The 13065-nt window shown below is 47.6% G+C and overlaps 6 protein-coding genes across 6 annotated transcripts; 4 read left to right on the top strand and 2 right to left on the bottom strand.

Annotated features, from left to right (window-relative positions):
• Positions 1-315: 315 nt before the first annotated feature.
• Positions 316-3893, top strand: N7511_002235 (uncharacterized protein; the record flags this gene model as incomplete). The annotated part of the gene is made up of 2 exons (XM_057124660.1): positions 316-367; positions 418-3893. The coding sequence occupies 2 exons, from the start codon at positions 316-318 to the stop codon at positions 3891-3893; spliced, it is 3528 nt and encodes a 1175-aa protein (XP_056986819.1).
• A 466-nt stretch (positions 3894-4359) lies between these two features.
• Positions 4360-4840, bottom strand: N7511_002236 (uncharacterized protein; the record flags this gene model as incomplete). Its single annotated transcript, XM_057124661.1, has 2 exons — positions 4360-4666; positions 4725-4840. 2 exons carry the CDS (start codon positions 4838-4840, stop codon positions 4360-4362), a joined length of 423 nt encoding a protein of 140 aa, XP_056986820.1.
• Positions 4841-5519: 679 nt separating this feature from the next.
• Positions 5520-6583, bottom strand: N7511_002237 (flavin reductase family protein; the record flags this gene model as incomplete). The annotated part of the gene is made up of 2 exons (XM_057124662.1): positions 5520-6492; positions 6546-6583. 2 exons carry the CDS (start codon positions 6581-6583, stop codon positions 5520-5522), a joined length of 1011 nt encoding a protein of 336 aa, XP_056986821.1.
• Positions 6584-6801: 218 nt separating this feature from the next.
• On the top strand, positions 6802-7454 carry N7511_002238 (RidA family protein; the record flags this gene model as incomplete). Its single annotated transcript, XM_057124663.1, has 3 exons — positions 6802-6952; positions 7080-7246; positions 7308-7454. The coding sequence occupies 3 exons, from the start codon at positions 6802-6804 to the stop codon at positions 7452-7454; spliced, it is 465 nt and encodes a 154-aa protein (XP_056986822.1).
• A 60-nt stretch (positions 7455-7514) lies between these two features.
• Positions 7515-9194, top strand: N7511_002239 (uncharacterized protein; the record flags this gene model as incomplete). The annotated part of the gene is made up of 4 exons (XM_057124664.1): positions 7515-8324; positions 8381-8764; positions 8828-9010; positions 9075-9194. The coding sequence occupies 4 exons, from the start codon at positions 7515-7517 to the stop codon at positions 9192-9194; spliced, it is 1497 nt and encodes a 498-aa protein (XP_056986823.1).
• An 820-nt stretch (positions 9195-10014) lies between these two features.
• Positions 10015-13001, top strand: N7511_002240 (2-oxoglutarate dehydrogenase family protein; the record flags this gene model as incomplete). Its single annotated transcript, XM_057124665.1, has 2 exons — positions 10015-12421; positions 12484-13001. 2 exons carry the CDS (start codon positions 10015-10017, stop codon positions 12999-13001), a joined length of 2925 nt encoding a protein of 974 aa, XP_056986824.1.
• Between the last annotated feature and the right edge of the window lie 64 nt (positions 13002-13065).

Genomic DNA, 13065 nt, shown 5'->3' on the forward strand with positions numbered 1-13065 from the left:
CAAACGGGAAATCTGAAAAATTTTCGGGATTACATCGGCCCGGTAAATCCACTTCTATGCCCCTAGTCCGTATCGGGCTAGCCTGGATCCATCAGGTAATCAGCCTGACATAAGCCATTTACGCGCCCGCGCCTTTCGCGTCGGGACGTGTCTGAGGCCATATAGTTGTAAGTGGTTTGTCTCTACTGGCTATTGTCTTACCATCGGCCTACAGACTGTCACTTCAATGTTGAGCTCGGGATATCTATCTCTGCTCTAACTCTCGCCCATGTTTGCCTGAATATTCCCATGGACACCATTGTATCCAATCTACCAATGGCTATGGGATCCGACGAACAGCAAGTCCTGCATCCCTTTTTTCGACAAGGTCAGCATATGCTCTTAGACTCTGATCCCAACCTCGCTCACAAAATATAGAATTCGGACTTTCTGTTAAATCTACGCATCCCAATGACCTGCCTCCGACAACTAATACCCAGCCAAACGAGGCTACACCGAGAAGCAACGAGAACTCAGCTTGCGAACAGAGACAGCATAACCCCACGGAATACAAAATCAAAGCTTCGCAACACGCTAACGAGAGCTCCAACGACATTGAAGAAGATCCCAACGAAACAAGAAGGAAGAGGCGGAAGACCGATAAAACCCAACCTTCAGAAACAACCGCAACCTCCAATGTTGGAATTTCAGCATGGCTCGGTGGTGGCCTCCCTGAGGCCATGACGAAATCCGCCGATATTAACGATACCGATGTCGATTTACCTTCTCAGCCTCTGCTGGCAGAGGCCCAGCTCGATACAAATGCAGCCACAATTTCGACTTCTACGCAACAAGACAGCCCAGATAATCCAATCGGAAGGTCATCAGCGAGACAGAAGACTCTGAAATTGAATTCAAAAGGGAAATTCCTCTCGTCACCTGCTTCAAGCCCTCCTCGAGAGACGAAGAGGGGGACAGGCAAGCGAGGAAGGCCCGCAAAAATACGCTCAAAACTGGTAGTCTTCAAGTACAGAGTTGGTTCAGAAGTCAAGACCGGAGAACTTGTTGATAACATCCTGAGTGGCAAATTGGTTCATCGTCGTGTGGTCCCTGTTGCCAAACCTACTCTGCCGTCACGCAAGCCAGCAACGATAAAATCCTCAAAACCAACCCATCCATTCTTTTCAAAAAAGGATGCACACAAGACCGATATCCAGAGTGCTACCGACTCAAAACAACAACCGCAAGATGGCTTAAATACAGCAGCCGGGACTTTAGACAACAAGAGACGAGTTGTTGCCGGTTCGATACCCTCTTTCTCTACATCTGTCCGCCGTGCGTCCAAATTTCCCGAACTTCTCGATCCACTATGGCCTCCACAAGATTTCGTGCACGTCAGAGACTTCTGCCCATCTGATAATACCACAGACACGCTATGCCGGATTGAGAATGATCGAAAGAAGTCGAAGATTGCGGCGATGTCAATTAGAGACGAAGAAAGTGTGCTGCTCACTGGGATTGCTGAGGCAAGAAGGATTGCCATTAAATCGGAAATCTCGCAAGACAGCGTTGTTTCTCTTCGACATCCCATTCGACATGTTGCAAGTAATCAGATATTGCGTTCAGCAATGGAGAAACAAATGTCTTGGTCCTCGCCGAACCCTCGTTTTCCTTGGAACGCTTCCAGTCCACCTCTCGCCAAGATTGAAACCTCACTTCTCTCGTCAGTCTCAGCATTCGATTGCGGAAAATACGAAACCCAGCTTTGGACACAGAAGTACGCTCCTAAGGCGGCAGAAGAAGTTCTTCAATTTGGTCGTGAGCCGCAGATGCTTCGAGACTGGCTACGCCATCTTACAATCACGGCGGTAGACACAGGCAAACCACCGAAAGACACTTCCAAATCCAAAATCAAACGCGACAAGAAGCGAAAAAAGCGACAAAAGGCCGACAAGCTCGATGGATTCATTGTGTCAAGCGAGGGAGAGGCCTCAGAGATGGACACCATGTCTGGTTCAGACGATGAGCTCGCTGGAGGTGTGACTCAGCGGACTGTGGTTAGATCGGGTGACATGGCTGCATCAGAGAAAATCCAAGTCAGTAATGTGATTCTCTTGAGCGGCCCTGCAGGTTGCGGCAAAACTGCTTCTGTCTATGCCGTTGCTAAAGAGCTTGACTTCGAGGTCTTTGAGATTAATCCCGGAAGCCGTCGAAGCGCCCGGGATATGTTGGAGCGAGTAGGAGACATGACCCAAAACCACCTAGTCCATCTTCTTAATGAATCGGAAACCCCAACGGAAAGCTTGAAGGATGATGGGAAGCAGAATAAGTTGATGAGCTTCTTCAAGGGTCCGTCTAAATCAAAACAGCCTGAAAATCAACCTGAACCAAGCCCGATACCAGAAGCAGACCCAAAACGCCCAAGACAACAAAAGCAATCGTTGATTCTGCTCGAAGAAGCGGATCTGCTTTTCGAAGAGGACAAACAGTTCTGGACTGGAGTCCTTACTCTCATTGCTCAATCACGACGACCAATCATCATCACCTGCAATGATGAGAGTTTAATCCCCATTCAGGATATGTCGTTGCATGCTATCCTACGCTACCAAAAGGCTCCTCAGGATCTCGGTGTTGACTACTTGCTTCTCATTGCCGCCAGCGAAGGTCACATTTTGAAGCGGGAGGCTGTTACCCGCCTTTATCAGGGCAGTGGAAAGGATCTTCGAAAGTCTCTGATGGACCTCAATTTCTGGTGCCAGATGGGCGTTGGTAGTGAAAAATCAGGTCTCGACTGGCTCCTCCCTGCATGGCCACCTGAGTCTAACGTTGACTTCAACGGGGATCGAGTTCGAGTCCTTAGTCTGAATACCTACGAACGTTTTATGGGATGGTTCAACCGCGACATACTTTCAAGTGAAGACACATTGGAGCAGGAAGCAGAAATCAACCGAAACACCTTGCATTGGTGGGGGATGGGACTTCAAGAATCGGAAGATGTGGGTGGCAGGAGTGACGTTGAACTCATTCCACCTGCTCAATTCCAATCGAGCTCTAAGACAGCCCAGCTTGACATGCTGTGCCGTGAAGCCGATTACTTTGAGATGAGAAGCTCATTGGATATCCTTTGCTCCAGCTGCTCGATCGATATGAATAATGTAAGTGGGATTCGTACCTTGGTAGACACACCAACTCACCTCCAGCAGGATGACATTGATATCTCCGCGCCACCTCTTCCTGAAGGCCACCGATCCAACTACCTCGACACATACCCGCTCCTTCAATCAGACCTGCGTGTCGAACATTCATCGATCAGTGAATCCGTCAGCACCACTTTCAATGCCTTGCTAAGCCAAACGTTCCGCCCAACCACCAAAACCGACCTTGAATCATCATACGCTAGTCGAATCGTGGGCAAGTTAGTTCGTTCTGGACAACCCCAAATCACTCCTCCATCCACCCTACCCCAGTTCCAGCGCATTTTCGAAACCATCATGCGCCCCAGTTATGCGATGCTTGGCCCCACTCGACCCGCCCCATCCTTTGAGAATGGACTCGCAGCCATCACAGAAGACCTGGCTCCGTACATCCGAGGAATCATGGTATTTGACGGACGCCTACACCAATACCGCCAGCAGCTGTATGAACTCACAGCACAACAACATCGCGGCGAGAAGCGATCCCGAACCACACGAGCCAGTCGCGCTGCTCTCGAAGGCGGCGACAAATCCTCGACGCGCAAGGAGAGGTGGTTTGCCAACGAGGCGCCCTATTATCAAATTCAAGCCACGGCAGGACCGGGCTGGCAACATGTATTACATCAAATGGGGTACTTTCATGTCCAGCCCGTGATCGAGCCGAGCACTGAGACCAGCGAGCCAATGTCTATCAACCAGATTATTGAGAATGTCCAGTGATGGCAACGACCAGATGTATTATATATGAAAACGAACTCAAAATAACGTCCAATCTACACATTTAGCGCATAAATCCACACTACTCTCGTTAGAGCCTGAATCCGCGCCAAATGGCATACCCCATTTTCCTCCGGGGTATGGCAATATCAGACAAGCGACTTTTGTATTGTGGCTTAGATCACTGAAAGTCATGATAATACACAGAATAGAAAAAAAGAAGAGAGAAGTACAGCAGCCAGGATATGGCCCCAGTACGCTCATCAGAGAAAAAGAAGGAATCCAGAGAACTCCTAGTTCCCGTCCCGCAGGAAGTTACGCGAACCAAGTCAGATAGTTATCAGACCCCCGACAACAGCAGAAGTACCTGGCATGCAAAGTACCGACTCACATTCGCATCAGAGAACTCAAACCCAAACCCAAACCCCAAACCCCAAACAAAAACAAAAACAAAAAAAAAACAACTAAACTATGAAACAACTCTCGTGGTAGAAGTAGCAGTAGGCTTGGGCGCCTCGGGCTCCTGGAACGACGCCATATGATACCGCCCAAAGTCCTCTTGCTTGTAATCAAAGAAGGACTCGCCCGAACTGCGACGCGAGCTTGTTGGAGCGCCGCGCTGGTGCTGGCCTGGTGCCTGGGCGCCGAATCGGCCTTGCCCGTCGCGACCGTAGAAACCCGAGGAGCGGTTGTGCTCTTCTAGATCTTCGCGATCGTCTCTGCGCTGCCGTTTGAAATAGAGGACGACGAGGACGATTATAGCTGTCAAGAGGAGGCTGTTGGGCGATTAGTGCATGTTGTTGTTGTTGTGTTGTCTTTTGTTGATATGCTTACAATCCAGTGATCGCGGCTGGAACACCGACTGTCAGTGCTCGGCTGGTGGGCTTTGTGCAGCTAGAGAGTGTATCGTCACCGTTGCACTCGCGGCGAAGGAGGGAGAAGAAGGTCATTTTTGCAAAGAATGTGGTGGTCGAGGACCAAGGAGTAATGAGTGACAAGTAAAGAGGGACGGGGGGGTTAAAGGAGTGACGGGGGGGATGAAGGGTTGAAGGGTCGCAAAAGAGAAGGGAGAAGTTCCAGGGAGTGTGGGGAAGACGTTCGACCTTTGTTTCAGAGGCGTTGGCTTAGGCCAAGGTGTAGAAGCGTATCGGTTCTGATAGCTTCAGTGGAAAAGGGGGTGGCTTGCTGGCAAAATATGGGGTTACATTCTTGACCTTGGAAATCTCCCACGTTATGTGGACGGACTCAGGAGTAGATCAGATATATCTACACTTTATCTACAATAACGTTCAGTTCTTATTTGTGATGATCTTCGTTGGATTCAGGTCCATTGGTCGAGGCTGTGATTGGCCTGATTACACCAGGGGACGAACAAACACCTGCTTGCCAAACCAGGTCAGAGTGCTCGATCTATAAGTTTGGACCTAACCGGAGTATTCGAAGTGACATGTCCACAAAGGCTTAACTGATTAAGACAAGGCGCTCGTGTGTCGGAGAAGATGAGAAGATGGGAAACCAGGGCACATGAGACATGTCTCATCCTTCTTGCGAACGGTCTATTTATATGAATCATTTTGCGCCCGACATAAGAGAACGCTAGTATACAATGCATCTAACACGGAAAAAGAATCAGACCTCATCACCATTCCCAGCATCGAATTTAGACAAAGCCTCATTCTTTTGAACCTCGTCGCTCCATCGCTTCCGTGGAGTCTCAAAAGTTGACGAAATGCGCCCATACGACATGCCCCCAAGTTGACCAACAGGCCGCAACTTCTCGAGATCAATATGACTGAAGGCAGCATCCGAAGTTCCCTCTTTAACCCAGAACCGAGTCGCCTTGATCAAGACCGTCGCGGCCAGACTCATCCCCGGTTTCTGATGATCCATGAATTCCTTGATGTCAATCACCTTCCCTTCAATATTGAAGACCGATTCTGCGACACGGGCCGGTTTCACCGTACTCGAGGGCGCTTCGTGTAGACCTGAAATGTCCCACTCGGAGACCCCATACGGCGCATCAATGGAGGTGGCATTGACTGCCTCGATCATGTTTTCCGAGACGGTGTTGATCACACATTCGCCGGTTTCTTTAAGATTGTGATATGTATCTTTGACACGGCCGGGTCGGGACGAGAAGCCTACGATGAACATGGGTGGGTCGTGGTCGATGACTTGGAAGTAACTGAAGGGGGAGAGATTCTTCTCGCCCTTGGAGTTCACGGTACTCAGGAATCCAACGGGTCGTGGTGCGATCCCAGAGACGAGGAGGCGATAGTTGTTGATCATTGGCCGATCTGGGGCGTAGGGATCGATCTCATGGTGTTTCTGGGCAAGGCTGGCGCCGTTGTCTGGGACCCCATCTCCATAGTTCCAATTGGGATTGGGGGACTTGGTGACTTCAATACCTGCAGAGTGATTGAAGTCTGGACGAGTGGCTTGAACTTCATCGAAGTTGCCTGCGTCTTGCACGATTTTGTAGCCTTTCTCTGCTGCGGCGGTTTGACTTTCTGATGCCATGGCTGCAGATGAGCTCATTCGCAATTGGTTCAATGATTGAGATCCAATGCGAGAAGCAGATATAGATGTAGATGTCCAAGCCCTGAGATGAAATTAGTCATTGGCCATGAATCAGGGTGACTGGGATCGACATACTGGCTGGACAAGCGTCCCAGTGTTCTCCAGATAGCCATTTTTGACAAAAGCACTATGTATATTTCCTGTGAGATTCCAGGATTGATATATAAGTAATTGATATCTTTGACGCTGACAAACTTTCAAATTCTTCGAGTCCCAAAAAGTCGGGAGCGACTCCCGACGCCCGGCCCGGTTGCCGAGATATCAAAGATAAGCCGAGGGGTCGAGGGGTAAATAGGCGTACTGGATGTTCTTCAATTTCACCTATTCAGTCATGTTGAAGCAAAATTCACGTATCGCTACACGAGTAGCAAGGGTGCTGGTGTCTCCTCTGCCTCGATTGACGCCTCCGACCGCTCGTGGCTTCTCTTCCAAGGGGCCCAAGACTCTAGTGACAAGCGTCCAAACAAATGAAGCATACGCACGTAAGTAAAGCCAATGGGTCTACTAGTACATATCACTGATCGAAAATACAGCTTTTGCCCATTACGTATACAGTCCCAAGTGAATGGAAGAAACGAGCCGAGCTAATGAGCCTCATATAGTCCCAAGCAATTAAAGCCGCTGGCCAAGTCTGGCTTTCGGGCCAGATACCAGCCGATGCAGAAGGCAATTTGATTCAAGGATCCATAACAGAGCAGACAGAAACTATCATTAAAAATACCGAAGCTATCCTGAAAGCCTCCGGCACTGGATTGGAACGAGTTGTCAAAGTAGTGGTGAGTCGAGCACCGCAAGCCACTTCCGGATTCTGTCGGTTGAGAGCTTACATATACCAAGGTGTACGTCAGAGATGCAGATATCATGCCTGACTTCGCATCCGTGTACGATGCCGCATTCCCACATCGGCCTGCGCGTTCTATGGTGGAGGTGTCGAAGTTGCCGGCAGGGGTAGATATCCAAGTAGACTTTACGGCGGTTATATGACGAAATCTGGTGTATTTATTATATCCAATCAAGCAATTTCAAAATTGTTATTTTCGGTTGATGGAGTATGAGCTGCATATCCGGGAAGTTCACAAGAAGCCGAATAGCCACAACCTGGAAGGCGACTCCGATGTTTGTATTGAAGAGGGGACATTTGCAACCTATAATTCTACTTGTAACGTTCATTTCTCATTTGAATTAACAACAATTCGATCATTTGAAATGACGCCATTTTGGTCCTCTCGCGCTGGCGTTCATTTCGCAAGCAGTCTGAGATGTGTTCAAAGGAGTCAGTTTCCTGTGGCATTCAACCAGTTCTTTGCACTAAGCCCGACGAAACATTACTCCTCGAAGAATGTTGGTCTATTGAACTGTCCTTTTGGTACTGCATCTCGTCAGTATCATTCCAAGATAGTCGTGCGCGTACCTCCGATGGCCGAGTCAATCACAGAAGGAACATTGAACCGTCTCAACAAACGGATTGGGGAATTTATTGAGCGAGACGAAGAACTAGCTACCATTGAGACCGACAAGATTGATGTTTCGGTAAATGCACCACAGTCAGGAGTTATCAAAAAATTGCTTGTGAGTGAAGGGGATGTTGTTACAGTCGATCAAGAGATTGCGGAAATTGAAGCTGGCGAACAAGCAGCCACTCATGAAGATCATAGCCGCAGATCAGTCCCAAATACCGACGAGAAAACTTTAAAGAAGCAAGGACCTCAGACTACAGCACAACCGCCGGCTCAAGAGACCGAACAACCCAAGTACGAAGAGAGACAGAAACAACGACCCGCTCCTGGATCAAGTGCACAAACGCCTGGACAGCCTCACAACTGGCGGTCTAGACACAGTCGTGCAGAAGAGAGGGTGATTTTGTGAAGTCAGCTTGGTGGATTTGAAAGCTAACATTTATTGACTTATAGGTTAAAATGACTCGAATCCGACAACGTACCGCCCAGAGGCTAAAAGAGTCCCAAAATACCACCGCCTTCTTAACAACATTCAATGAAGTCGATATGTCGCAGTTGATAGAGTTCAGGAAAAGGAACAAGACCGAAGCTCTGCAAAGACATGGTGTGAAATTGGGATACATGGGCCCAATGGCTCGCGCCTCCGCACTAGCACTCAGAGAGATCCCTGCAATCAACGCATCCATTGAAGGCGAGGATACGATCTTGTACCGTGACTATGTGGATTTGAGTATTGCGGCAGCTATTCCAAAGGGGCTGGTTACGCCTGTTCTGCGGAATGTTGAGTCAATGAGTATTCTAGAGATTGAGAAGGGAATTGCGGAATTGGTCAAGAAAGTATGTATAGACCTGTTGAGGTTGCTTTGGATCTTCGGAGAAATAACAATTGTTTGGTTACAGGCCCGAGATGGAAAGCTGACTATAGACGATATGATGGGTGGAAGCTTCACGATCAGTAACAGTGGACTTTGGGGATCATTGTTTGGGACTCCTATAATCAATGTTCCCCAGACAGCTGTTCTGGGTACATATGGTATTCAGGATCGACCTGTAGCTGTCGATGGACAGGTTGAAATAAAACCGGTAAGTATGATTTAATCTCCTTCACTTTGCCATACAACTTATGTCTAATTACATTGTCTGTCAGATGATGTACATTGCATTAACTTACGATCACCGACTTGTTGATGGGAGAGAAGCGGTCACTTTTTTGACTTTGATCAAAAGGTACTTAGAGGACCCTGAGACTATGCTTCTTTCGTTGTAGATATCATCTAGCGGAAAACTACACCATCAAGATTGCCTGGGTCTGTTTGTGATTTGATACAGCAAAGAAAGCCATATGCCTTTTCATGCCTCCAGCTTCATAACAATTAGATTATACATCTATGGCACTCAAAATTCGACAAAAATGATAGAATAAGCCAGGATCTGTAGCACAAACAATAGGTGAATCTGTATACTTCTTAATGCAACGTGCCCTCTTATGACTCTCGTTGCAATCACTTTGATATACAGGACTTCCTGAAGCATGGGGCGTCAACTAATTGTACGACAAATCCAGTAGGTAGATGAACATATTCACATGCTGGCGATAGATCAATGTGTAGTATTTTTTGGGCATGTCGGAAGCCCCCTCCGACTTTCATCCGGTTACTCGACGGTTATATGGCAAAAGTGAACTTGACCGAACAAACCCCACAGTATGAGGATTAGCAGTGCAAATTACCCTCGCTCTTTTATATCAAGATTCTTCACATTAATAAAATTAAAAGATATAGCCTTTTGAACCCTGTTGGAAAAATCTCTGCTGCAATTTCATACTTCGCTGGGTTTCAGGACTTCTCCGAATGTACAGAAGCACTTAGCTCAATATCGTTCTTTCACGATGCTTTCGTTGAGACTTTCACTTCATCAAAGTGCCCGTCACAGAAGTAAGAGCCACCCAAGGCTGGGATTTTACAGTTGTGTTCTGAGGCCACACCAGCAGCATTGTGGTCGAGTTCATCGACAATGTGTAAGAAGGTTACCTACATACGTATTAGATACTCAAGAAAAGAAGCTAACTAAAACAACTCAAGATCCATATGGATAGTTTCCTCCAAGGAAATTCGGCAGAGTATCTGGATGATATGTATACTGCATGGAGGAAAAACCCCTCCTCGGTTGATGGTTCATGGAAGATATACTTTGAAACGATTTTAAAAGGAGAACAAGCATCAGAAAATATCTTCTTCCCGTCAGAGGAAGCAATTCCCGGACAGACTTCGGGGCCATCATCGATGCTTCCGGGCTTGAACATGGCGACTCAGGCACCATCCATGCCATCTGCTTTGAATGACCACCAAGCTCAAATACAGAGATTAGTTCGTGCCTATCAGGACCACGGTCATTTGAAAGCAAAAACGAACCCTTTAGATCTTCCCACTAAAGTACCTGTGTCGCCACCAGAGCTTCAGCTAAGCTTTCATGGCTTCACCGAGGCAGATCTGGATCGAAGGTTTGCACTTGGTCCTTATGTTCTACCCCAATTTATTTCAAAGATGGGTCAATCTATGACTCTTTGTGAGATTATCCAAGCCTGTGAAGCTGTCTATTGTGGTTCGATTGGATCCGAGTTTTCGCATCTTGCTACCCAAGAGGAACGTGAATGGGTTCGCCAGGCTATTGAACGCCCTGAGCCATACCAATTCTCGGCCGAGGAGAAAAAAAGAATCCTCGATCGATTGATCTGGTCAACATACTTTGAGAAGTTTCTTGCAGCCAAGTTTCCTACAGCCAAGCGCTTCGGACTTGAGGGCGTTGAGAGTCAGCTCCCTGCCGTTAAAGCCATTATAGATGCCTGCGCCGATCATGGAGTGAAAAATATCATTTTTCCATGTTGCCATCGTGGAAAACTCAATATGTTAAGCAATGTCACTCGCAAACCAAATGATCTCATTTACAGCGAATTCTTGGGTGAATCGACGGCTCCAAATGGAATTGCGGGAGATGTCAAGTATCATCTGGGAATGAATCACGAGCGCGAGACACCTTCTGGCAAAAAATTGAATATCTCTATTTTGCCAATGCCTTCTCATTTGGAGGCTCAGAATCCACTTGCTCAGGGGATGGCGCGAGCTTTGCAGCAACAGAATGGCGAGGATCGGAAATCCACCATGGTATTCAACAGTCATACGGATGCTTCATTCTCTGGACAAGGGGTGGTTTATGAGACACTGGGACTCTCTGGGTTGAAATCGTATGAGACTGGCGGAACCATCCACCTGATCATCAATAATCAAGTCGGATTCACTACAGATCCAGAATCAGCTCGGACGTCGTCTTATGTATCTGACATTGCCAAAAGTATCAATGCGCCCATATTTCATGTCAACGCAGATGACGTCGAAGCTGCTGTTTTCGCATCCAAGTTGGCAGCCGACTATCGCGCCAAGTTCGGTAAAGACTGTTGGGTCGATCTAGTCTGTTACCGAAAGAATGGTCACAACGAGATGGACCAGCCGTTCTTTACTCAGCCGTTGATGTATGAGCAGATTTCTAGGATGACTACCCAATTGGAGCTTTACACAGAGAAATTGCTTCGGGAAGGGATTGTTTCTCACGAAGAGATTGAAACGACTAAAGGGAATGTGTGGAGCAAGATGAGCGAGAGCCTCGCAAACAGCAAAAAAGCCCAGCATCTTGATCGAGAATATATCACAGCTCAATGGGAAGATATGAAACGCCCAGAAGAGGTTTCTCAAGAAGTGTATTCGGCGCAGCCAACGGCAATCACTGCCAACGTCGTTAGCATGATTGCAAGCAAGATTGGTGTCCCGAAAAAACCTTTCACTGTGCACAAAAGCCTGAGCAGAATTCTTCAAAGACGACAGGAGACTTTGATAGAAGGAAATGAAATTGACTGGGCAACAGCAGAAGCTTTGGCAATGGGCAGTCTGTGTCTGGAAGGCCATCATGTTCGAGTTTCAGGCCAGGATGTCGAGCGTGGCACATTCTCGCAGCGTCACGCAGTGCTACATGATCAAAACACAGGATCTAAACTTACTCCGCTGGACTCACTAAGTCCCAATCAAGCTCGATTTACCATTGGAAACTCATCGCTGAGTGAATATGGTGTCATGGGATTCGATTACGGGTATTCCACCATGCATCCTAATGCATTAGTGATGTGGGAAGCTCAATTTGGCGATTTTGCAAATAACGCCCAGTGCGTAATTGATCAGTTTATTGCCTCTGCTGAGAGCAAGTGGTTGCTCAGATCTGGTTTAGTGCTGTCGCTACCTCATGGGTTTGATGGACAAGGCTCTGAACATTCCTCGGCCCGCATGGAGCGGTTCCTGCAGCTGTGCAATGAAGACGGTCGCTTCTTCCCATCGCCAGCAAAGCTTGAGAGACAGCATCAAGATGTCAACATGCAGATTGTGTACATGACCACACCTGCAAACCTGTTCCATGCTCTACGACGTCAACTGCATCGCGAGTTCAGAAAACGTAAGTATCATCTGAAGCTCCTCAAGATCAAGCGAAAAGTTGCTAACTGGAATTTTTCTTAGCTCTTGTTATTTTCTTCTCAAAATCACTCCTTCGCCACCCTATGGCAAGATCAAATATCAAAGACTTCACCGGAGACTCTAGCTTCAAGCCGATGATCCCCGATCTAGCCCACGGAAATACAATCGCCAGACCCGCTGATATCAAACGAGTCATATACTGCTCAGGTCAGGTCTATGTAACTCTGGATAAGTACCGCGAGACCTACAACATCAAAGACACGGCAATCACACGTATTGAGCAGCTACATCCTTTCCCTTGGGAGCAGGTAAAAGATAATTTAGCCGAGTATCCCAATGCATTGGATGTAGTCTGGTGCCAAGAAGAATCTCTCAATGATGGTCCATGGGCGTTTGCTCGCACTCGGCTAGAGACCATATTTGATACAGCCGAGCAGCACCGGGGTCGTCGTTTACGCTTCGCGGGGCGCGAGGCTACAGCAAGTGTTGCGACTGGATTCTTGAAGCAGCACATTTCACAAGAAGCTGCTTTGGTTAGAGATGCATTCCAGCATAGTTGAATTCAATGGTCGCGTCATAGCTAAACTAAATTACAGTTCTCTTTTCTATACCATCAGCTCAAAG

The sequence above is a fragment of the Penicillium nucicola genome, assembly GCF_028828085.1.
Source record: "Penicillium nucicola strain IBT 29836 chromosome Unknown utg000002l, whole genome shotgun sequence".
Taxonomy (NCBI): Eukaryota; Fungi; Ascomycota; class Eurotiomycetes; order Eurotiales; family Aspergillaceae; genus Penicillium; species Penicillium nucicola.